This window comes from Xiphophorus maculatus, chromosome 11 (assembly GCF_002775205.1).
Source record: "Xiphophorus maculatus strain JP 163 A chromosome 11, X_maculatus-5.0-male, whole genome shotgun sequence".
Classification (NCBI taxonomy): Eukaryota; Metazoa; Chordata; class Actinopteri; order Cyprinodontiformes; family Poeciliidae; genus Xiphophorus; species Xiphophorus maculatus.
Genome location: NC_036453.1, coordinates 8,491,535 through 8,513,817, shown reverse-complemented (window position 1 = coordinate 8,513,817; position 22,283 = coordinate 8,491,535). Strand labels below are relative to the sequence as shown.

At 41.9% G+C, this 22,283-nt stretch overlaps 3 protein-coding genes across 7 annotated transcripts in view; 1 reads left to right on the top strand and 2 right to left on the bottom strand.

Moving 5' to 3' along the window:
• LOC102233638 (E3 ubiquitin-protein ligase TTC3-like) overlaps nucleotides 1-6,936 on the bottom strand; it is a 39,931-nt gene extending 32,995 nt beyond the window's left edge. For 2 of the 3 annotated variants that reach the window (XM_023341658.1, XM_023341660.1), the window contains exons 1-8: nucleotides 2,846-3,517; nucleotides 2,446-2,513; nucleotides 2,339-2,372; nucleotides 1,307-1,463; nucleotides 1,149-1,230; nucleotides 580-633; nucleotides 271-406; nucleotides 71-156 (exon numbers count right to left, since the gene is read on the bottom strand). In XM_023341658.1, the coding sequence (XP_023197426.1) occupies nucleotides 71-156; nucleotides 271-406; nucleotides 580-633; nucleotides 1,149-1,230; nucleotides 1,307-1,463; nucleotides 2,339-2,372; nucleotides 2,446-2,513; nucleotides 2,846-2,852 (624 nt within the window). In that variant the 5' untranslated portion in view covers nucleotides 2,853-3,517. Of the gene's footprint in view, nucleotides 1-70; nucleotides 157-270; nucleotides 407-579; nucleotides 634-1,148; nucleotides 1,231-1,306; nucleotides 1,464-2,338; nucleotides 2,373-2,445; nucleotides 2,514-2,845; nucleotides 3,518-6,785 lie in introns of those variants that run through there. The other variant, XM_023341659.1, reaches the window with a different exon arrangement.
• A 948-nt stretch (nucleotides 6,937-7,884) lies between these two features.
• Nucleotides 7,885-12,190, bottom strand: LOC111610117. The gene is made up of 3 exons (XM_023342673.1): nucleotides 11,818-12,190; nucleotides 11,039-11,323; nucleotides 7,885-8,519 (listed from the first exon to the last, which is right to left on the bottom strand). Exons 1-3 carry the CDS (start codon nucleotides 12,127-12,129, stop codon nucleotides 7,941-7,943), a joined length of 1,176 nt encoding a protein of 391 aa, XP_023198441.1. The 5' UTR covers nucleotides 12,130-12,190; the 3' UTR covers nucleotides 7,885-7,940.
• A 1,382-nt stretch (nucleotides 12,191-13,572) lies between these two features.
• rabgef1 (RAB guanine nucleotide exchange factor 1) lies at nucleotides 13,573-20,160 on the top strand. Of its 3 annotated transcripts, none has more exons than XM_005816610.3 (9): nucleotides 13,573-13,662; nucleotides 15,353-15,537; nucleotides 15,608-15,804; nucleotides 16,367-16,533; nucleotides 17,450-17,531; nucleotides 17,635-17,767; nucleotides 18,037-18,128; nucleotides 18,363-18,619; nucleotides 19,016-20,160. In XM_005816610.3, the coding sequence occupies exons 2-9, from the start codon at nucleotides 15,359-15,361 to the stop codon at nucleotides 19,430-19,432; spliced, it is 1,524 nt and encodes a 507-aa protein (XP_005816667.1). In that variant the 5' UTR covers nucleotides 13,573-13,662; nucleotides 15,353-15,358; the 3' UTR covers nucleotides 19,433-20,160. The 3 variants fall into 3 exon arrangements, with proteins under 3 accessions (XP_005816667.1, XP_023198439.1, XP_023198440.1); XM_023342671.1 differs by having other exon boundaries at nucleotides 13,626-13,662; nucleotides 15,274-15,537; XM_023342672.1 differs by lacking the exon at nucleotides 13,573-13,662 and adding an exon at nucleotides 13,685-13,713.
• The last annotated feature ends 2,123 nt before the right edge of the window (nucleotides 20,161-22,283 follow it).

The window sequence follows — 22,283 nt, the reverse complement described above, 5'->3', positions numbered from 1 at the left end:
ATCAGACCAAATAACTTGTTAGGATTTAGTGCTTTTACAGTTTTTACAGTGTAGAGGATTTGATTGTTACCATTGCAGACGACTCATCAGGCGGTGCCTTCAGGGCCCTCATCGTAGCGTCCAGGTTGTTGCTCATCTCCCGCATAAACTTGGCATCTAAACAAAAAACAATTCACATTTTAGAAATTATTTGTTTTTAATCAAACAGAAAACCTTGCACTCTAAAAACCTCACACTCTTGAGATTTTTCAATTTAACTTGGCGCCTCACACTCTGAGAAGATGAAGCCGAATGTTGTGTAGCAGTTGGGGAATCCTCCCAGGCAGAGCAGCTGCTCCCGTCTGAACCCATCGCCCAGCGTCTCCAGCCAGCGCACCGCTTCCTCCAGGATCTCTGGAGAGCAGTGCTGCAGCGGAAAGTCTCCATGTTACTGAACGCACCAGTACTGGCTAATCAACATATACATAATCAGCAGAAGGTTTTTATTTCCTCACAGCCCGACTTAAATCAAGTTGTTTTATGAATGAAAAAATGTCGACAATAAGATGGGAATCTGTGAGCCAATCAGGTGCAGCTTACCTGATGCAACATGTTGCAAAAAATGAAAACGTGTCTGGAGGAATCCCTGTCCAACTGCAGGAGAAACAGAAAACATTCAGAACAACTAAACATCAGGAAGGGAAACGCATCATGTTTGGAACAAAACAGCTACAGAACGAATCAACCCGGAAAATTTAGCAAAAATATCTGAACATCTGATATGTCATCAAATCAATGACTATGAGCAGCTAGCTGATAGAGGCTAACCCATCAGCTCGGCTAACCCAGCTGGCCGACGGAGGCTAACCCAGCTGGCCGACGGAGGCTAACCCAGCTGGCCGACAGAGGCTAACCCAGCTAGCCGATAGAGGCTAACCCAGCTGGCTGATAGAGGCTAACCCAGCTGGCCGACGGAGGCTAACCCAGCTGGCCGACGGAGGCTAACCCAGCCGGCCGATAGAGGCTAACCCAGCCGGCCGATAGAGGCTAACCCAGCTAGCTGATAGAGGCTAACCCAGCTAGCTGATAGAGGCTAACCCAGCAGGCTGACAGAGGCTAACCCAGCTGGCTGACAGAGGCTAACCCAGCTAGCTGGAGGTGGGACTTACACTTGCCACTTCCAGGTGCAGCAGAATCATTTCAACCACCTGAATCCTGCGGAGGTTCTCCACATCCAGCATTTCACTTGTCCTGCAGACAGAATAAAATCTCAGCACTTTGCGACGATTCCCGTCTGATCTGTAGCGGCGGGCCGAGCTGCGCTCACTCTTCGTTGATTAAGCCAACTTCTGCGGCCCAAGTGAAGGTCTTGGAGATGTCGGGCTGCAGCAGCGTGGGAAACCAGAAGACGCAAACTCTCATCCGCTGAGCGCCTTCCTTCTTGGTCTGTAGGGGGATGGAGCCCCACTGGCTGAACACTCTCTCTGGAGGAGCAGGAGGCAAAATGTCGCTTTTAACTGGACATATTCGTATGAGATTAGCTACCATAGTTACGCCGAGGAGACGCAGTTCCACGTCACCTTTGACCCCATCCAGCCACTGAACAGATGCTGAGAACAGATCAATGCATGGATGTGCCAAAACTTTCTGAACAGAAACTGAAGTTTTTGAAGAGGAACAATCTAGAGTTATAAATCTAGAGCTATATACCTAGAATTATAGATCTAGACTTATCACAGCGCCAGTTCTTCCATCAGTTGCCCCTTCAGCCAATCCAGCAACTTTCTTGATATATTGAGCAACATTTCAGACAAAACACTGGTTTCGGCCAAAATCGGAATCGGTAAGTTAGGTTTTTTAAAGATCGGTAGTCGACAATCGACCAGAAAACTGCAAACGGTGCAGCTCTAATTCACACAAACACAAAGTTTATTCTTCAAGAATATTCTCATCTGAAATTGATTTCTACAGGAAAAACTTAACTACTAAAACTGAACACATTCTTGGCAATAAGTTACATTTACTCGTAGCCTCGTGGAACGAAAAGTGGAGAAAATAACATTTCCAATCAAACTGCCATTTTTCTAAAATTATTTATCAAAACTTATGGTGATAATTTTTCACAATACAGTAAATGCCCAACTCTGTTCCATCTCATTTTCTGTTCATGTTTTTATCATTTAGGCTTTTTGAACTTTCCTGTTGATTAAACATAAATTAAACTTGAGAAGCTTCAAAAATGAAAACATTCCTCACGAGTCACAATTTAAAGAAAAAATGGTAGAAAACTTTCATAATATTTCATTTTAAGTCAATCCTAAGAAACACATTACCTATCAAAGTTTTAAATCTTTCTTACCTGAAAGGTTTATTTTGATGTCCCCGTGAGATTTCTACGACACCAAAAGAAAAACTGGTTTAGATGAAGAACAAAACAAACATGGAAAATGTTTGTTGGATTTTTACCAGAAACTTCCTGTTGCGGTGGAAACCCCAATCGCTGTCCGAGTCTGAATCCGACATTTTGCTCAAGTCTGTCCAAACAAAGTTTACAGCATTACAGGTTTTACCTTCTACTCTCAATAAATGTTATTTTACAATAATATCCAAACTCCTTTGACTGGCATTTTGACTAATTCTAGTTTCAGACCGTCATTTGTTGCAACGAGTTGCTCATTAACATTAAATCTTGGCAGGAAAATTTAAAGTCATGAGGAAAGCAAATAAATATAAATCATCAATAAGGGGAAAATAACAGCAAATCCACATTATTATTTAATGTTTCCAATCATTATATTGGACCTAATATACCATATAATGAGGCGGGAACATTTCTGAACGCATTTTTCTTTTTCTAAATAATAACCTGGCATTTTGACGGTGGTGCAGATTTCCTAACATTCACTGTATTTATGTGAACTGGACGTTTTCCTGTCCTGTGATGGCGGAACAAAACATAGAAAATGACAGACAGATGTGCACACCAACATTAGGTAAAACATTTAATGAAACAGAAACTGAAAGTGGAGTCGGCCTGAAATCAGAGACGGGCTGCTGCCAGGAAAACATTTCCTCCTCTGGTTTAAATAAATCCTCCGATAAAAGTAAAAACGCTCCGCAGGACCGACGACTCTGCCGCCGCTCAAATGTCTCATTTTATAACACGATAGTTTTTCATTAAAATCTTACTTTAAAATGTCAAAGAATTTTAAAGTTTGTCTGTTTATGTTTCCAACATAACATAAGCTTTATGTTATGTTGGAAACATAATATAAACTTTACGTCTTTAATCATGGAATATTGTCATTTAGTTCTACAGTTTTATAACTTTATGATAGAACATTAGGAAGACACCAACATGAATATTTGGGCCGACGTTGATAGTTGATATAAATATTGTCCATATTAAAGATAAGCGATATTTATCAGTATCAAACATCAGAACTGCAACAAATGATTATATTAATCATCAATTATTCTAATTAATCAAATAAAAGAGGCTGATTAAGAATTTAAGCCTTTTATACAATATTAAAAATCCGACAAGATGCAAGTAATTTATTTCAAATAAAACATTTTATTGCCTACAATGCAGCATAACTTGATCATTTGTAGCAAAAAATATAGATTTCTAACATCAACATGTGGAAAGCTCAGACTTTTCTGCTGATCTGTTCATTATTATTACTTTGATTTATGCCAGGGATATTTGACTGTTCAGCTGAAATATTGACTCATTTCCATCAACGATGCACAATACAGCGATTTTGCCACCGGTACCCACAAGGAATACCGGTCGATATTCATCATTTATTCCCATCGTATTGCCCTTTATCGGCGTTTCTGCGCAGCATCGCTGCGGTCATTTCTCCACTGTATTATGAAGGTAGAGATGATATCGGCCATATTAGGACTACAGCATATTAATAGTGGATATTTACAAATGTTCATATCGGCAGTGTTGGGTAGTAACGGATTACATGTAACGACGTTACGTAATTTAATTACAAAAAAAGAGTAACTGTAATTCGTTACAGTTACAATGAGAAAATATGTAATTCAGTTACAGTTACTTCTGAAAATATTAAGAATTACAAATTTAGTTACATTTTTTAAAAAATATGAACAAAAACCTTTGCGAAATATGTAATGACATTTTTATTGCTTTGCGCCCTATATAGCCGTTTCCCGCTACGGCTCCTTGTCTCTATCATATTTGCCAGCCGCAATGCCACTGATGGTCCATCCTGTGCTGGCGGAGCCTCCTGGAGGAACAGCAAGCAGCAGACGGTTCCATTTCAGCTCAAGCAGCGCATCAAAAATGACAGCCTTCCAGCTCTGGAAATATAAGGAGCATTTCATTTACACATGTGAAAATGGCTCAAATTTAACCGTGCAGTGCAAGAAGTGTTTGCCGGCTATCAAGAACTTGTCCACGTCGAAGCTCTATGTCAAACCTGAGGAAACATTTAGAGGTAAGTGCAACTCACTGATAGACGAAGCGTGTTGTTTTACGAATATTTGACTGTTTGGTGTTGATGCATGACAAACGTTGGAATCTATTCTTTCCCATGAGACATTGTATGCAATGTGCTAGTGTTATGGTTTTCATGATGAACATAAAGTAAACTAGAAATTCCAGAAGAAATTTAACTGGGGCCTGCCAAAGTGTCCCCGTCGGTTTGGACCCAGCGTTCTGATGCTAAAAATTAGCATCAATGCTAAGCTTAGCTAAATAGTAGTCACTAGCTTGTGGAATTTTATAACTTGCTTCGCAAGTCAGTCACTACTCTCCTTATGCATTGCTATGGGCAGGCCCCAATTAATGCTACTTTGAACATATAATTATTAATTATAGTATATTTTTCTTCTATCTTTTTTTCTCTCTCTCTTTTCAGAGGAAGCATCCAGGCGTTCTTCTGAAAGGCACGTTTAGTCCATCTGATACTCGGGAAGATTTCCTGGCAGGCAGTTCTACCCCAGCAGCTACTCAATTGTTTAATTGCATTGAGTGTTTAAATGCAAATGTTAAGTGACTTAACTCTTGACACCACGTTGTAGTGTCCACAGTTGTTTTGCTTGTCTAACATAGTGATTGTGTGATTTTGGAAAACTATTGTTTTTCCCGTTTTGATTTTGAATGATATGTTGCAAACACTTCTGTTTTTGTCAACATTCCATTGACTGTTAAATGTTCAATGACTAACTTGACTACCCATCGTCCATCTTAATTCTTGATGCACTGTATTGTGCCGTGTTTAATTTTACAAGCAAGGGTGTGCAAAGAAAAAATCAAGAAAAATAAAATGTGACATAAAGTCTTACTTTGCTTATTTATTACTAAACTAGAGCACTTCATTGTCATTGCACATGTATGAAGTAATGAAATGCAGTTTGGCATCTAATCAAGTGCAACGTGTGCAGATTGTACAGCATGCAGTATTTAGAGATAAAATGCAGTTATTCACAGCTAGGGTAAGGAAAGATGGTTGATCGATATGTGCAGCAGAATAAATAAATTACCCCTAGGGAAATGCATGTGCAGAGCCACTGTAGATAGGGCTATACAGGTGCGAATTGAAGAGGAACACTGTACAAATGTTGGGATGGTACAGTAAGGTATGGATAGAGGGGAAAGAAAGACTGGTCTTTGGGAAGAGTTCAATAAGGTGACCGCTGTAGGAAAGAAGTGGTTTCTGAACCTGCTTGTGTTAGTCTGCAAACTGCGTAAATGGTAGAGCCTGGGGGAGGAGCAGGAAAGAGTATGGCCCGATGAGAGGAGTCTGAGAAAATCTTACATGCCTGGTGCTGGCATCTCTTCTTGTGGACCTCCTGTGATTGCCTGTCAGCAATTCCCTCTCAGCTTAGTGCTCTTTTAAGGTTCCCACTCAGTTCTCAAAAATTAAATGTTGAACATGGGTCAATACTCATTAAAACCTCAAAGTAATCAAAAAGTAATCAAAAGTAATTAGTTACATTACTTTTTAAAAGTAATAGAAAAAGTTACACTACAATTACATTTTAAACAAGGTAACTTGTAACTGTAACGGATTACATTTTTAAAGTAACTTACCCAACACTGCATATTGGACAATCAGTCATTACAAGAGAAACGAACTGAGTAAATACCCTTTATGCTTCCGCACTATTTTGCCCCGGGGTTATAAGATCGTAAACCAATATCTGCCCCTCCCTTGGAAAGCAAAGCACCGGACTGCACGTCCTCCTGTTGTAAACTAGAAGACACACAGGAACAGACCTGAAACACGTGGCATCGAGTCGGTGTGTTTTCTGCGCCAGTTTCTTTTCCCAAAAAAATGCGGCTCCGCCACTTTTAAGGAACCACGTGTGGGTGTGGCGGGGGCCAAACCTGTCTGGCTTCGGTTCCCAAACAGCCACAACTGCTCAATATGTCCACTACTTACAGAAAGGCTGAGCAATAACCAGGCAAGACTGACATTAAAAGGCAACAAGGAAACAACAACCAATAGTCAGAGTAACCTAATGCCTGAAACAACTCACCACCCATTGAAGCAACATTAGCATTTTAGCTCACTTACTGACTTCCTTACAGGGCCAACATCCTAACAAGGACATAAACTAAAGCCTTTCAAAGTTATTAAGTGCATTTCCTTTCAGAGTTCAAGCTATTCCAAAACTGTTCTAGATTTTCGCAGATGTTCGTCACGTTTCAATCCATTATCAGCCTTTTGTTTTAGCGCCTTAGACCGTTAGCAAAAACTAGCGATTCAAAATGTAATCGAAATGTTTTAAAGCGATTGAAAACAGAGTCAGACACAACATACCTTATGAAAACTGCTGATAGAAGGATTCACGGTGATATTCTGCCCTCCTCAGATCATAATGTGTTGAATTGTTTTCAGGCGCTTCGTAAAAGCAAGTAGCTACACGCATGAAAAGGATTTTCTTCTTCTCCGGCGCCGTTTTGCAGCCTAAGCGAACAGCGCCCCCAGCTGGCTTTATTTAAATCGGAAGTCTGTAACCTTTACACTTTGTTCCCGAGTCACCGGAGAGAAGGTGTGGACATTTCATCACAAATGTTGGATAAACAACAAAATAAGAGCTGTGTCCTTCAAACTGTGACGCAAGATTGATCTTACTAATCAATACAGGATGAATATATTAAAAATAAACCCCCAACTGTAAGTTTTCAAAAATACTTTCTTGATCTCAAAGGAATTTTAATAAGTCGCAAAGAGCATCCATTACATTACATTTTCTCACTGACCTTTTGGGGAAAATCATTTCAGGAGTAGTTTTACTGCAGAATACATTTTCTTTTGTTTGAGTAAAATTATTATGAAGTATCGCTAGTTCTATTTGAGAAAGTCTTTTGGATTCTCAATCCAGTGCAAATAACTTCACTGAGTAAAAAAATGAAATATTTTAACCAAAGTACTTGAGACACAGAGACAAACTTAGAGTTTATGTTTAAGTGAGAGCTCTTGTTTGTGCACAATGTTTTCTGTTTTCGTGTTATTTTCCATCTGCTGAGCATGGTGAGGCATTTATAGATCAATAAGAAACACTAAATATGTCACTATTTATGACGCTTCTTCTATGGCTTTGTATGTTTGTGTTTTTATGATTTAAAGCCTTGTTGCTGGAATGTACAATACTAATAAACTTTATTCATTGATTGATTGAATGTAAGCATTTGTTTCATGAGTTTGTAGCAAAAAATAATCATTTGAAAGGAATTTCTTCTGCCTTAATTTTCTATTTTGTTATCATGTTATTTAAAAGGTTTTTGTAATTTTAGTCTTTAAAATATGGCGGAGTGTTAGGGCCACACTAAGAAAAATTAAGAATTAAAAATTGTAATTGCAAGAATAAAGTGTTGTAATAGTGTGATGATTAAATCATAATCTTACAAGAGTAAAGTTGTAATTTTATGACTTTATTCTCTTGATTGTATTGTTTTATGTTCCTCCGTCGTCTTAAGCTTCCATAATTTGCAGTTTGTTGTTTTCGCTCCGCGGCTGCAATCCGGACGGGCCGTTTCTCTGGGTCCGGTTCGCCCGCAGCTCAAAGTGCTGCCTCTGCCTCAGCAGGCCTCGCAGAACTTTCTCCGGATACAGGAAGAAGTTCCTGTTGCGCTCCAGGTCCTGCGCCTTCATGATGCGCGTCACCAGGGCCTCCTGGATGGCCGCGGACTCACAGGGCCGATGCCGGACGCCGTGACTGACTTCCTTCTGCGGCTCGATGACCAGCAGACCCGGTTGGCTGAAACACGGCGCTGCTGAAGCATTTCTTTCCACAAGCTGCCCGCAGCTCCTCTGGTCGCCTGCCGTCGAGTTGGCTTTGGCATCAGCTGGGTGAGCCGTCACATTCCCCATGCTGGAGGCGTTGCTGTTTTCCACGCTGCTGCGTTTTGGCTCCAATGTTCCTCCAGCTTCAGTCTCCAAAATGGTTTTACGTAAATAGGCGAAGTAGCCTCTAATGAGGCGATCTAACCCCGTCTTATAGGACAGACGCAGAGACTCGATGGACCCAGACGGCACAGAGTGAAGGCGAACCTGTTGGAGAATAAATTCAGATTTACTCTGTTCCTGCTTTCATCTCCAACAGGTTTGAATCCAAAAACAAGCAGAACTGGAAGAAAAAGCAGCTTTCTATTACCATTCCTTGTTTATTATTAATTAACTGGGATAAACATCAAAGTTCTGGTTCAATGTCTGCCAGGCCTGAAGTCTCCTAAAACTCATAACATGCAATATATGGCAAAATACAGGAAGATACAAAATAATACGGCATGATTATCCACTTCAACCAAACAAATAGATCTGTCATTGGAGAGGGATGTGTACATGACTATAGAAACAAACCTTAAAAAGTTTGGTAAGTTTTTCTTGTTAAAAGAAATTTTCTAAATTTTCTAGGAAATTGGAAGAAAATGTAATTTCTGAGCAATAAAATCCAGATTCAGGTCACTGTTTCTTTAGAATGCTTGCCGAATTTAGCCAAGTTTTATGAATTAATTAAAAGCAGATTTGTGTGCAGCAAAATTAGCGTTTGCATAAACATCACATGATTATTTAAAGACAAATCATTTGTGTTTTTGCCAATATTTTCTGCTGTGAGATATTACTTTGTGATAATTTCTTCCAAACTAAATATAGAAAGTCCTTGTCTACATCAGACGTCTGTACTGTTTTAATCTTTAACTGATGTCAGGGGCCACACGCAGTCAGCATAGGGCCAATAAAGGCCCCTGGACCGCAGTTTGGACACTCCTGCATAAAAAAATACATTGAGAAAGTACTTTTACTTAAATATTTTAAGTACTTTTAAAAGCGAGGTACTTCCTTTTCCTCAGGTGGTTTTGCTTTTAGAGTACATTTGTCTGTTTATTTCTTCTTTCACCTGAAGCTTTTAGAAAAACAGATTTTACAAATTTGTTAAAATTATTATGCACTGACTCTATGACACAGATAATCTGGGACAAAACAGATCGAGCTCGTCTGCCTCCTCCCACTGCTCCCAGTACAGTGCACACCACCTCTCCTTCAGCCCCCCCACACCCCCCCATCCTCCCCCCATCTCCACTGCAGACAACAACACCTACCCCCAGCTAACGGTGACTACAGGCCAGGTTGAGAGACAGTTGGAGCGATTACACCAGGGGAAGGCTGCAGGACCTGATGGCATTACACCACGGATCCTGAAGACCTGCTCCATCCAGCTGGCCCCTGTACTGGCACACATGTACAACCTGAGCTTGAGGCTGGAGAGAGTCCCGCTGCGGTGGAAGACATCACATGTGGTTCCTGTTCCCAAGAAGCCAAGGCCATCCGACCCAGAGGACTACAGACCAGTCGCTCTCACATCTCATGTGATGAAGGTCATGGAGAGACTGGTCCTGGCCCAGCTGAGGCCTCAGGTGAGGACGTTTCTAGACCCCCTGCAATTTGCCTACCAGCCCCACTTAGCAGTTGACGATGCCGTCATCTTCCTGCTGCAACGAGCGCTGTCACACCTGGATGGTGGAGGAGACACTGTGAGAATCACATTCTTTGATTTCTCCAGTGCCTTCAACACCATCCAGCCTCTGCTGCTGGGTGAGAAGCTGCGGAGGATGGGTGTCAACGACTCAGTGATCTCCTGGGTGACTGACTACTTGACAGGCAGGCCACAGTTTGTCCGTCTGGGCAGTGTCCTGTCTGATGTGGTGGTCAGTGACGTAGGAGCTCCACAGGGAACTGTGCTTTCTCCCTTTCTCTTCACCTTGTACACCCACTGATTTCCAGTGTTGGGGAAGCAGCATCAGAGCCAGCGACTCTAATAGACTGGACAACATCATCAGGAAAGCTGGCTCTGTACTGGGACTAAGGCTGGAGTCCCTGGAAACTGTGGTGGAGAGGAGGACACTGAAGAAGGTTCTGTCTATGATGGACAATAAAATAGGCTGCTCCAGCTCCGCTGTCGTAGGGACAGATACAGGAAATCCTTCCTGCCACAGGCCATCTCACTGTACAATAAAAGCTAAATCATTGTTCTGCACTAATCAGTCCGATTTCGCACAACTGCACTGTGGCACACTGCTGTACATATATTTACATATACATATCTGCATTTTTTGAATCTTTGCAAGAACTGCTCTAAGCTGCTTTTTATATTAACAGCATGTTATATTTTTACAATTTATAGCATTTTATTTTTTATTTTTATTTTATCTACAACTACTACTCAGTGGTAGTTGTTATTGTGTCTTGTCTCTATGCTGTAAATGCGAAGTAATTTCCCTGCTGGGATGAATAAAGTACTTCTATTCTATTCTTTTCTATTCTAAACTGCAGAAATACACCAGTCAGTCAGAAACAACCAATCAGAGTCAGGAGGCGGGGCTTAGCACTGTCAATCATGCTCAATGCCAAGCGAGTACATGAGGTTGATTGACAGCGCTATGCCCCGCCTCCAGACAGCAGCAGCAGGTCGATCTTTGTTCAGATTATTTATCTCATTACAAACATGGTGTCAGTTTGAATGCAGAGTTTTGTAGAAGTTTGATCCTCCATGGTTTCCTGGTTCGGCTCACCTGGTGGATCCTCAGGTGCAGGTGAAACGCGGCGCCGGCCAGCCACTGCCGCATGGCTTCTGTGCTCATCCTCTTCTTGGTGGTCATCCTCTCATAATGGTCGATCAGCTCCAGGTTGAGCCAGGCGTCGTACAGCTCGGCGGCCTCCGCCATCTTCTCCTCGTCGTTGGCGACGGCGGGGACCAGGCGCAGGTAGCCGTGGATCATCGATCCGATTCTGGACGAGGCGCTGACGCCGAACACCCTCGGAACTTCGGATCCCTGCGGCGAAGCTGCAGCGCGGACCTGATGGCAGCTTTAAAAGTTTAGCTTTATGGACATTACAGCAGAGCAGCAGGGCCAGACTCACCCGGTCGTGGCCCTGGGCTGGAGCCGGTTTGGTGCCCAGTCCGCTGCACAAAATCTCTCCTACTGATTACTGTAGGTGATCCTGCAGCTGTAAAGCTCCAAAGATTCATGGAGTTCATCTGATGAACCAGTTTTATATAAGACACCATGTAAAGCATGAATTCATTAAAAAATTGAATAAAAGTAATCTTTGGAGCCCTGGGCTACCGAAACTGTAAACTAAAATCTGTCCCAGGCCACACTAAGAAAATTACAGAAAATTATGAGAATAAAGTCACAGAAGAATAACATCATAATACAATGACTTATGACTTTATTCTCCTCATAATATTACTAACTTTATTTCTGACATTTATCCATTATTCCTTTGTCCTTAATACTCTGTTGCTAAAACAAAGAATTTAAACTGAAAAATGAAATATTTGACGTACATGTTGGGCCACCTGGTCAAACAGCAGGGACAGGGCCAAGGCGACGACCCCTACGCCTCCGTTCGCCACCCTGCAGCCGCTCAGCTGTGCGGTGAGATTCAGGTGGAAGGCCGCCTGCTGCTCGCCGCTCATGCCACGCTGCAGGAAGCCGTACCGATGCTGCAGGGCAGCGGCAGAGTCCAGGGACAGGAAGGTGGTGAGCACCGGATCCAGGGAGATATCCGGGACGATGTCGGCGTCTCGGGCCACAGAGAACAGCTGCTGGACGGTGGCGGCAGAAGGAAGGCACGGAGACGGAGCCGTCAGGATCATGGCAGACACTGAGCTCCAGCTCAGAGATATGAGGCTTATCTGTGTTTATTTGACCCAGGCAGGCGAGTTTATCGGCTCCAGTCCAGAGATCTGTCACAGATAGCCCAGTCTGCTGAAGAGCGATTCGTTTATTAGACAGCCTGAACCTAGAACTGAGGATTTATTAAAGGTTGAACAGGTTAGGACATTTCTATGGCCCATGCAAAACATGTTTATCACATTTTTAATTTCAATCTTAGATAATGAGATTTCAGGTTTTTGAAATGGCTCACTTTCCAGACACCAACACATTAAGTTATTGCCACAAAACCATTTTTTAAACACTTGGGTTGTTTTTAGAAGCAGCGGAGTCCCAAATGGAAGAACAAAAACGTGCAAAATATAAATTTTACCTAATAAGTCTCCCAGGGCCGGCCCTAGCCTCCATGGGGCCCTAAGCCAAATGTGGTTTTGGGGCCCTCTAGTTCTGCTAACAGTGTGGACCAGCTGCAGTCAGCAGTCTGATCATTAGGTCATTCACACACCTGCTATAAACTTATTGCATCTCTAGCAGTGCTGTTTACATTATATACATGTATAATATAAGATACTTTTACTTATATTAAAAGTAAGGGTTAGGGTTAGGGTTAGGGCTCCCAGAAATCAAGTCCTTGATTTCTGGGAGCCCATTTCCTTCATTTTGGGGCATCGTGATCGGCTGATTCTTACATGTGAAGCTGATCTGATCTTCATCAGCAAAGGTTTAAAAATCATCTCTGTCCTCTTCTGCTCTGCAGTGAGACGTTTGACTGACAGACCCAAGAGCAATTTATTTATTTTTTCTTTTTATCCATAAAATAAAGATTTCTACATTCATTATCAAATATATATTATTGTAAAAACAAATCCTTCATAGTGAAATTGTGTGTTTTTGATATTATAATGACATAGAAGTTAATACTAAAAAAAAAAAAAAATCAGCTCCACTGAGGGGGCCCCTTGGTGGCTCTAAGCAGCTGCTTAGTTTGCTTATGCCTTGGGCCGGCCCTGAGGTTTCCTTTAAAAAGGCGTAACGGTTCTCCTGTGACTCTAGCATGAAACTTATTGCATTATGACAAGGTTACTTTAAATACTAATACCCAATTTTAATTAATTTCAAAGAATTCTGTTAATATTTTACTTGCAAGTAAAAACAGAAGAAATAATTCTGCCATACTTCCGGCATAATATCCTGATGTTTCGTTTCTCGGTCTATACGTCACGGAATCATTTGCTTGGGTTTCGTGACGTCACTGACCAAACGTTTAAAAATTGGACCGCAAACACAAGGAAATCACCAACAATCGCAGCCACGAAACACTGGTTAGTTTTAAAACTCGTATTGGTGAAGCTGCTCTGACCGATAAACAGACGTTTCTGGGCCACAACCCATCGGACGCGCTTCGCTCAACGCGATTACGTCATTGCGCGCCTCTTCGAAGCGTGCCCCGTCATCGGTCGGGGACGCAGAGGGGGAGTTGGTTCGTTCAGTTTCTCTCGGTGAAAACATTACAGGTGAGTAGCCAAGCGGATCAACGGGTTTATAACATTTTAATCCGACAAAATGTAAGTATTCGGCCTTAAAGGGGAGGCCGGTAGGACTCGTTACTAGCTGCTAAATCAGAGCTAAATCTGTTAGCCGCCTAAACACCCTTACTTTGTAGGAAATATGTCCCAGACATGAGCAAATTAATGAAGACACAAATATATGAAGGATATACGTTTATTCACCGAGCGACAAATCATAGGTTATCTATAAAGTGTAATAAAGTTAACTCAATTACAACAGAAGTCCTTAAAGTCCAGCAGATCGCAGCTAATGCTGAAAAGCTGTAAATGCAGATCTCTAAATGATTTAAATGGATCATTTATTGACTAAATCATGCGATTATAAATCGTTAAGTGCTTTAATAACATTTTCATTAATTACCCTTCTGGGAGCAAACAGGCGGATTTTTGGAGGGTTTAACCTTCTTTTATTTCTTCTGACTAGCATTGCTTTAGTTGATGTTACATGTTTTCCATCCTAACTCTTATTATAGAGAGCAGAAGAATAAACATCATTTTATGTCACTTTTGAAAGTCTCTGCCGGGTTGATAGAAGAATAACAAAGCCTCAATCATCCGGACCGTTTTTGACAAAGTGATGTTATTTATGTGAACTTTATTCATTTTCAGCTTTAAAATAAACCTTTTATGTTGCAGGAGCTTAAAATTACTAAATTAGTACAACATCAGTGGTGCTGGACTTGATCAATAACAGTTATTTTAGATAAATGTTAAGAATCATTTCATTCATACTGTGTACTATGTCTATAACATAACAGAGGAAATTAACTACAAAGTATTTATTTAAAACAAATAAAGTAATTTAGAGACATAATTTCAATAAAAGCAAAGAAATCTGAGAAGCCAATTCAGCTACATAGTTAATCAAATTAAACTAAATCTTCTGAACTCAGTGGAACCGGGATGATAAACAGCCGATTAAGCAGAAATTTAAAGAAATAGTTGATCATTTCGGTGACCTTAGTAGATTCGGAGACATTTCCATTTCCTCCTCAGTTCGTCACTTCCTAAAACAAAACAGGCATTATAGACTAAAACTGTTCACAACTTGAGGAACTTACTTTTTCATTTTTTCATTTCCGTCAACGTTTTCCAATGTCAACTTGGCAAAAGAGGAAGGAAGAGAATAAAAACTAGATTTTGTCCTAAAGATGGTTGGAACAAGCCGCTATCTACACGTTCACCGCTAGATGGCAGTAAAGCAACACTCTCCTCATTTCATTCATTTGATAAATTAATGAACATTCAGTATCATGTAGTGGAATAAAACCAGAGCATCAAGGTGAAAGAAAAGCACAGAAACACTAAACGCAAATAAAAGGAGCAAGTGTTTCAAATTAAATACATTTAGATACTATTATCATAGTAATAATAGATAGTATTACCCTATACTATTACCATAGTATTATTTTTCTTCAAAATGTCTAAGATAACCTGAATGAGTAGAATAGACAGACGTTAAACACCAGACTCTACTGCCTAAAGTTCAGATTGAAGCTCTGTGAAGGGAAGTTCAGTCATTTATTGATGAGTTTCAGTGTTTGTGTTTATTTCCAGCAGAGGAAGTTATTAAAGAACATTTTAGTTCAAACTGAGACACAAACCAGCCAAACAAGCGGAGCGTTTTCCTCTCCAGGCCACCATGAGTCAGCGGACGGAGCGGCGGGGCATCCACGTCGACCAGTCGGACCTGCTGTGCAAAAAAGGATGCGGTTACTATGGCAACGCCGCATGGCAGGGCCTGTGCTCCAAGTGCTGGCGGGAAGAGTACCAGCGGGTCCGGCAGAAGCAGATCCAGGACGACTGGGCCTTGGCGGAAAAGTAAGAGCAGCCGCCGAACATGGCCGCCGTTTCAGATCAGTGCGCCCGGCTCAACGTTTCCCCGCCGCAGGTTACAGAGAGAGGAGGAGGAGGCGTACGCCAGCAGCCACGTGGCGCACGGCGCGGCTGCACCGGGTCACGCTGCGGGTCACACCGCGCTGACCCCGTTCTCAAAGTTTGAGGAGAAGAAAACCAACGAGAAAACTCGCAAAGTGACAACGGTGAAGAAGTTCTTCAGCCCTTCGTCTCGAACCGCCACTAAGAAAGGTGCTGCTCGCTTTGTCCCGCTTCGCCTGTCTGCGTCTGAACTCAGCTGCTGATTGGATCGGCTCCATTTTTAAACTTTTTATTTTCACAGCGTGATACAAACGGGGCAATAAATCAGTTTTGTCAATTGATCACAGTTTAGGTAGTAAATTGGTTTAGAAAGATTTAATTCCTGGAAAATCTGGATTTATTTTCCACCATGAACTCTTTGGGTTTCTGTAGTTCAGGGTGATGTCATCACCCGAGGCGGCCATCTTGTTTGATACCTGTGTTTTACAGCTAAACCTGCTGCAATAAGCAATTAATCAATGATAAATTAAAATTAGCAGAATAATTTCCATCTGATGGTGAATATTTTTCATAATTCTTTTCTTTTCTGGTTCAGTTGTGTTTGTTTTTATTTCTCTTTTATTCTACAGTTAATTAATCTATGACTAAATTAGTTGATTTTAATAATTGATGTATTAAGACTAATCGCGACTAATGCTATTAATTGTTTCAGCCATTTACAGGAAACTCTGAAGGAGAGAAAGTCCGAATGATAATCCCTTTTTCTGATCAGAGCCTCCGGAGGGAAAGTCGGCGTCTCCGTCCATCAGCCGCCGCGCCAGCTTCGACTCCGACCAGGTGTCCAAAGACTTCGTGGAGTTCTTGAAGAACCTTCACAAACCCGGCAGAGAGATCCACAAGCAGTGCCGGGCCTTCCTGGTCAGCATGTCCAGCAAGAAGGTGAGGACGGATCGTTGAGCCGCCAACCAACCAACCAACCAACCAACCAACCAACCAACCAACCAACCAGTTAGTCAGAATTGGACATTTATTTCAGGAAATTTCACACAAATGGTTGTTTGAAAGTCGTTATTTCTGGTTATTATTTCACTGACAATTAAAACAATATTACATCTAACCCAATTATTATAATGGCTACAAATTATTTTACTAACCAGCTATGATTACTAAGTTAGTTCACGATTCTTTGAATAATTATTAACCACGAATAATTGTGATTATTACTACTAATCCAATTAATACGTTCAAATCTGATCAGATCAATAAAAAACTTTAAAAATAAAAATGAGTTTAATGAAAAGTTTAGGGTTCTTTTAAAGAGACAGCTTAACGTTAGCCGCTAGCTATTAGTGTGACTATGTGTGCTTAACGTTAGCCGCTAGCTATTAGTGTGACTGTGTGTGCTTAACGTTAGCCGCTAGCTGTTAGCTTGACTGTGTGTGCTTAACGTTAGCCGCTAGCTATTAGTGTGACTGTGTGTGCTTAACGTTAGCCGCTAGCTATTAGCATGACTGTGTGTGCTTAACGTTAGCCGCTAGCTGTTAGCTTGACTGTGTGTGCTTAACGTTAGCCGCTAGCTGTTAGCATGACTGTGTGTGCTTAACGTTAGCCGCTAGCTGTTAGCGTGACTGTGTGTGCTTAACGTTAGCCGCTAGCTATTAGCATGACTGTGTGTGCTTAACGTTAGCCGCTAGCTATTAGCGTGACTGTGTGTGCTTAACGTTAGCCGCTAGCTATTAGCATGACTGTGTGTGCTTAACATTAGCCGCTAGCTGTTAGCATTACTGTAGTTCTGTGTGTTCAGTGTTAGCAGTTAGCTGCGTTAGCCACTAGCCGTTGTGTTTGCTCTGGACAGGACCTGGGAGCAGACGAGCTGTCGGAGTGCGTTCAGGATTTCTACCAGAGTTTGGCCGACCGCCTCATGAGCCATTTTAAAGGTGAGCGCAGCAACGCTACCTGGTAATTATTCTAGATGAATGACTCAGCGTGACCTAAGCCAGCCACCAGGTGGCAGCAGCGTCTCACCGGGTTTCTCATCAGGGTCGTCAGAGTCGGTGGATCAGGTGATGGACCAGGTGGAGAAATACATCATGACCCGCCTGTACAAGAGCGTCTTCTGTCCAGAAACCACGGACGATGAGAAGAAGGACCTGGCAACCCAGGACCGGATCAGGTCAGCTCTTCATCGCTCTCAGCATCACCTTCATCACTTCCTGTGTAACTCGTGTTCGTCTCAGGAAACTCCGTCTGAAAGTTTCTGTCTGCATTTTGTTACCCAGCAGCATTTAAAGCTCAGCTCCGTGTTTCTACGCGAGAACAGCTGCACACTGCATGTCAGCGTCCCCTAGGTGGCACTTCACGCACCGTGCTGAGCCTTGTTATCCCCCAGGGGGCGCTGCACTGAGCCGTTAGCCTGACGCGGTTAGCCTCGTGTGTCTGCAGGGCGCTGCACTGGGTCACCGTCCAGATGCTGTGTGTGTCCGTGGAGGAAGAAACGGCCGAAGTGTCAGAAAACGTGGTCAGAGCCATAACAGGTGAGAAACAACGATTCCATCAGCCAGTTAAATAATTAGGATTATTTCTAGAACTTTACAGCTCGCTTTGCAGATATTATGATTTACATTTGTAAACGTTTCCTCCCTGTTCCAGTTTAATGCGATGGGGCTGTTTGTTAAATGGCTGTAAATCATAATGATCAGTTTTAATAAGCGGTAACCATGGCGACAGCGTTGCTACTGAAGGCAGGGAAACCTGTGGTCTGGTTGCAGACATCATCGAGATGGACTCGAAGCGCGTTCCGCGGGACAAGCTGGCCTGCATCACTCGCTGCAGCAAACACATCTTCAGCGCCATCAGGATCACCAAGAACGAGCCGGCGTCCGCCGACGACTTCCTGCCGGCGCTCATCTACATCGTGCTGAAGGCAAACCCGCCGCGGCTGCAGTCCAACATCCAGTACATCACCCGCTTCTGCAACCCGAGCCGGCTGATGACTGGAGAGGACGGATACTACTTCACCAACCTGGTCCGCTTCACTCCTCACTCGTTTATCAAAAGAGAAACTGAATCTGTTCGGTTCAGTGAACTGGAACTGAGTTCATAAGTTACAGTTCAGATTCACCCAGAACAGAACAGGATCCAGTGAAACTGTAAATAAAGTCAAATTAAATTCAAGTTTGCTGTTTAGACAAATTTAAACGTGTCAGCAGATTTTCTACCAGTCGGTCAGGAAACCATGCTTTACCTACCAAGATGGCGCCCATCACTTCCTGTTCAGACCAGAGAAAACTCTGCATCAGAAGGCTGGTTAGCAATTGCAGCTAGTTAGCACAGTAGCTAGTTAGCGCCTTTGCAGCTAGTTAGCGGCTGAAGCTAGCTGCGGGCGGACGGCTCAGCGCTAACGGTTGTGTCTGTGTTGCAGTGCTGCGCCGTGGCCTTCATCGAGAAGCTGGACGCTCAGTCTCTCAACCTCTCCCAAGATGAGTTTGAGCGCCACATGTCGGGTCACGCCTCGCCCCGACGCAGCGGCTCAGAGGACGGACGGCCCGACGGCGGTCCCAGAGTCAGCGGTGCCGCCGGTCCGGTCCTGGCCCGGCTCAGCCACAACCTGCAGATGCTGTCGGGTCTGAGCGCCCGGCAGGAGGCCGTGACGGCGGCAGCGCTCGGCCTGCGGGCCGACCTCCTGACCTGGACCGACGGCGTTCGGCGGGACGTCCGCCACATCCTGGACAGGTATCCTCTGGACACCAAGGCCTCCAAGGCTTCCGCCATCGACGCCAACAGCGTGGACGGCGAGAACCTGCCGGCGCCGATCAAGCCCCGCATGTTCGTCGGCTAGAGAGGAAACTTGAAAACTTTAGATCCGACCTCGGCGCCGAGGAGGCGGACCTGCAACTGGAAGCAACACCTGAAAACTGATTCAGTTTCATTGATTTATCAGCAGATCGTCACACAGCTGGCGATCAATCCATTTCATTGATTAATCAAATTTGGGGTTTTAAAAGATTTAATTTTTGGGAAATCTATTTTTCTTTTGCCGATGATCTCCTTCTGTAGATCAGTGATGTCATCGCGCCCAGATGACATCACTGATCCGGGGTAAACATTTAGCACTTTGTTAAAGTCCAATAAAGTGAATCTGTGAATATTTGATTAGTTCAAATATTTCTGCATTAATATACATTCAGTTTAAATCTATGTGACTGAATCTGTTTTGGTTCATTTCAGAATCACTTTGTCTTAATAAAATGATTCTGATTTTTGTTTTATTTCAAACTGAACATAAAAACACCTTTAAAACATTCACTTTTATTTATGGTACATTTTTGTTTTTAGCTTGTGAATAGAGGGATTTTAACTGATTTTTACTTTTGTTTGATGAGAAATTACAGAATTTGCAAATGAGTTTCCCATTTCGTTATTTTTAATTTGTGTGCCACATAACCTTTTCTTTGGAAGCAAATAAAATAAATGTATTAAAACCAAAGCTGACAATAGAGCAGATTTCCTGTTGAATTATTGTGAATTGTTTTAGAAATTTCTAAAAATAAAAACATAATTTCTGCATTTGTGACTTAAGTGTTAAATATGTTTAGTGGGGCAATAAGCTTGAAATTTATGTCACTAACTGTAACAGAAACCGTTTAATTGAAATGTTAAAATGAAAATGTGTTTAGAAGTAAGAACTAAATGACTTTTCTTTAAAAGGATGGTTAACATGAAAGGGTTAGTTTAATATTTCACAAATGGTCAAAACATTTTCGTTTTGGTGAAATAAAGATTATTAATGCAAAAACTTTGTCAAGATTAACTTTGCCTCATAATGTCCAGCTAAACATGCTGCAGTAAGTTAAAGTTTTTGTTTGTTAAAAGAAGTTACATGAAACTATTCACTGTAAAAAGGCATAAACTGATTTTACTCCTGCTGCCATCAAAGCAAATTTCTGTTAATTATTTTGGTCAAAATTCTTCTGCATAGGGTAAATGGCATAAATGTCTGAGTAAATAAGAATGAGATTTTTTAGAACCCCGATAATGATAGTAAGGCCAGCGACCTCTGCTGGCGGAAGTGCAGACAGAGAGGAGATTTTTCCCATATATTTTGGGAATGTCCTAAGGTGAAATGATACTGGGAAACGATAAAAAGGGAAATAGGAAAAATATTAAACTTGAATACAACCTTTTAAAATCCACAGATTGGTCCTAGACGATGCTAAACTTCTGGCGGAAGATACCAATACAAAATATATGCTGCGAGTCCTGGTGTTAGGGTTAGCTCACTGCAAACTGGCTGAAACCACATCCACCGACCCTAGAGCAATGGGTCCAGAGACTGAGGACTGGCAACTTGATGGAAGAACTAACAGCAACTCTGAGACTACAGAAAGACATTTAGAATAAAAGATGGTCCTCCGTAAATCTATACCTGGAAAATCGGCCCTGATTCTCTGTAGGGGGAGGAGGGATCTGGACTACGCATATTTGAAAGTTGTATGTGTAATTATTTTGCAATGTAAAAATACATAAGTGTGGACTATGTCAAGGAATTGTTCAAATAAAAATTCTTCTGCACATTTGGATAAAAATCCCGACCGGTTTAGATGCTGGAGGGATTTAACTCCAAACTGTCAGACAGTGATCACACGTAACCATGACGACACCGCGCACACAAGTAACCGTGACGACACCGCGCTCACGCGTAACCGTGACGACACCGCGCTAACGCGTAACAAAGATCAAAGTTTTGATCTTTTAAAAATAAAAGATGTTTAGTTTTATTTTCCGACTGTGATCAGAATTGGCGTATTCTGCTAAACTGCAATGGAAAGTTTGTTCGCATCACGAGTCACATGACCAGCAACTGGACGTTACTACTGATGGAAACTACGAGGAAGAAAACAACAGGAAGTGGGAGGAGGAGGATGGGGCTGCTGTTTTTTAATGACTTATTGTGTTAATAATCTTATTCGCATGTAATTTTATAACTTGCATAAACTCTGCAATTACAAAATAGTTTTTTTTTAACATTAGTGGAATATCATAAAATTTTGCCCAAATCTGTAGCATAAACGCAGAGTGTCGTCTAGTTGGTGAGAAATGAGCTGTTAGCATCAGGAATCCTGCAACAGCAGCTTCAGTCAGAGGCCTCTTCAGAGTCGCTGTAAGACTGACTGCTACCAGAGATCCGTCCTGCCAACAGCATCACCGCCACAGATATTATATAAGATATTTGACTTAAATGAGACAACATTTAATTTCCTTTTGAATAAACAAAATGTTTTTGAATCTAAATTGAAAAACGCTTAAGGTGAATTTATTTTATAAAAATTGCAAAAATAGAATTTTGTAAAACAAACAAAATGTTTAAAACAGTTTCAAAAACTGAGATGTTGACTTTAAGTTTATTTCACAGCTTAGCTGTGGCTACATGCATGTATAATTTTTGAGGCACTCCAGCTATTTCTAAAGTCCATCTCAAACCCTTGATTCTGTCACCTCTGACCTCTCCCGGCTGTTTCCGGCTCCGCCATCTTTTATCCTCATCGCACCTGTGGATGTTTTGAAGTCCATCAGTCGAGCCTTTTGTCCTCAATTTAAATAATAATAATAAAAAAACTAAAAACAAGGCTCCCTCTTTCAGGGTAGCTCAAGAATATTGTATTTCATTTAAGACAAGTTTGTTTAAGAGC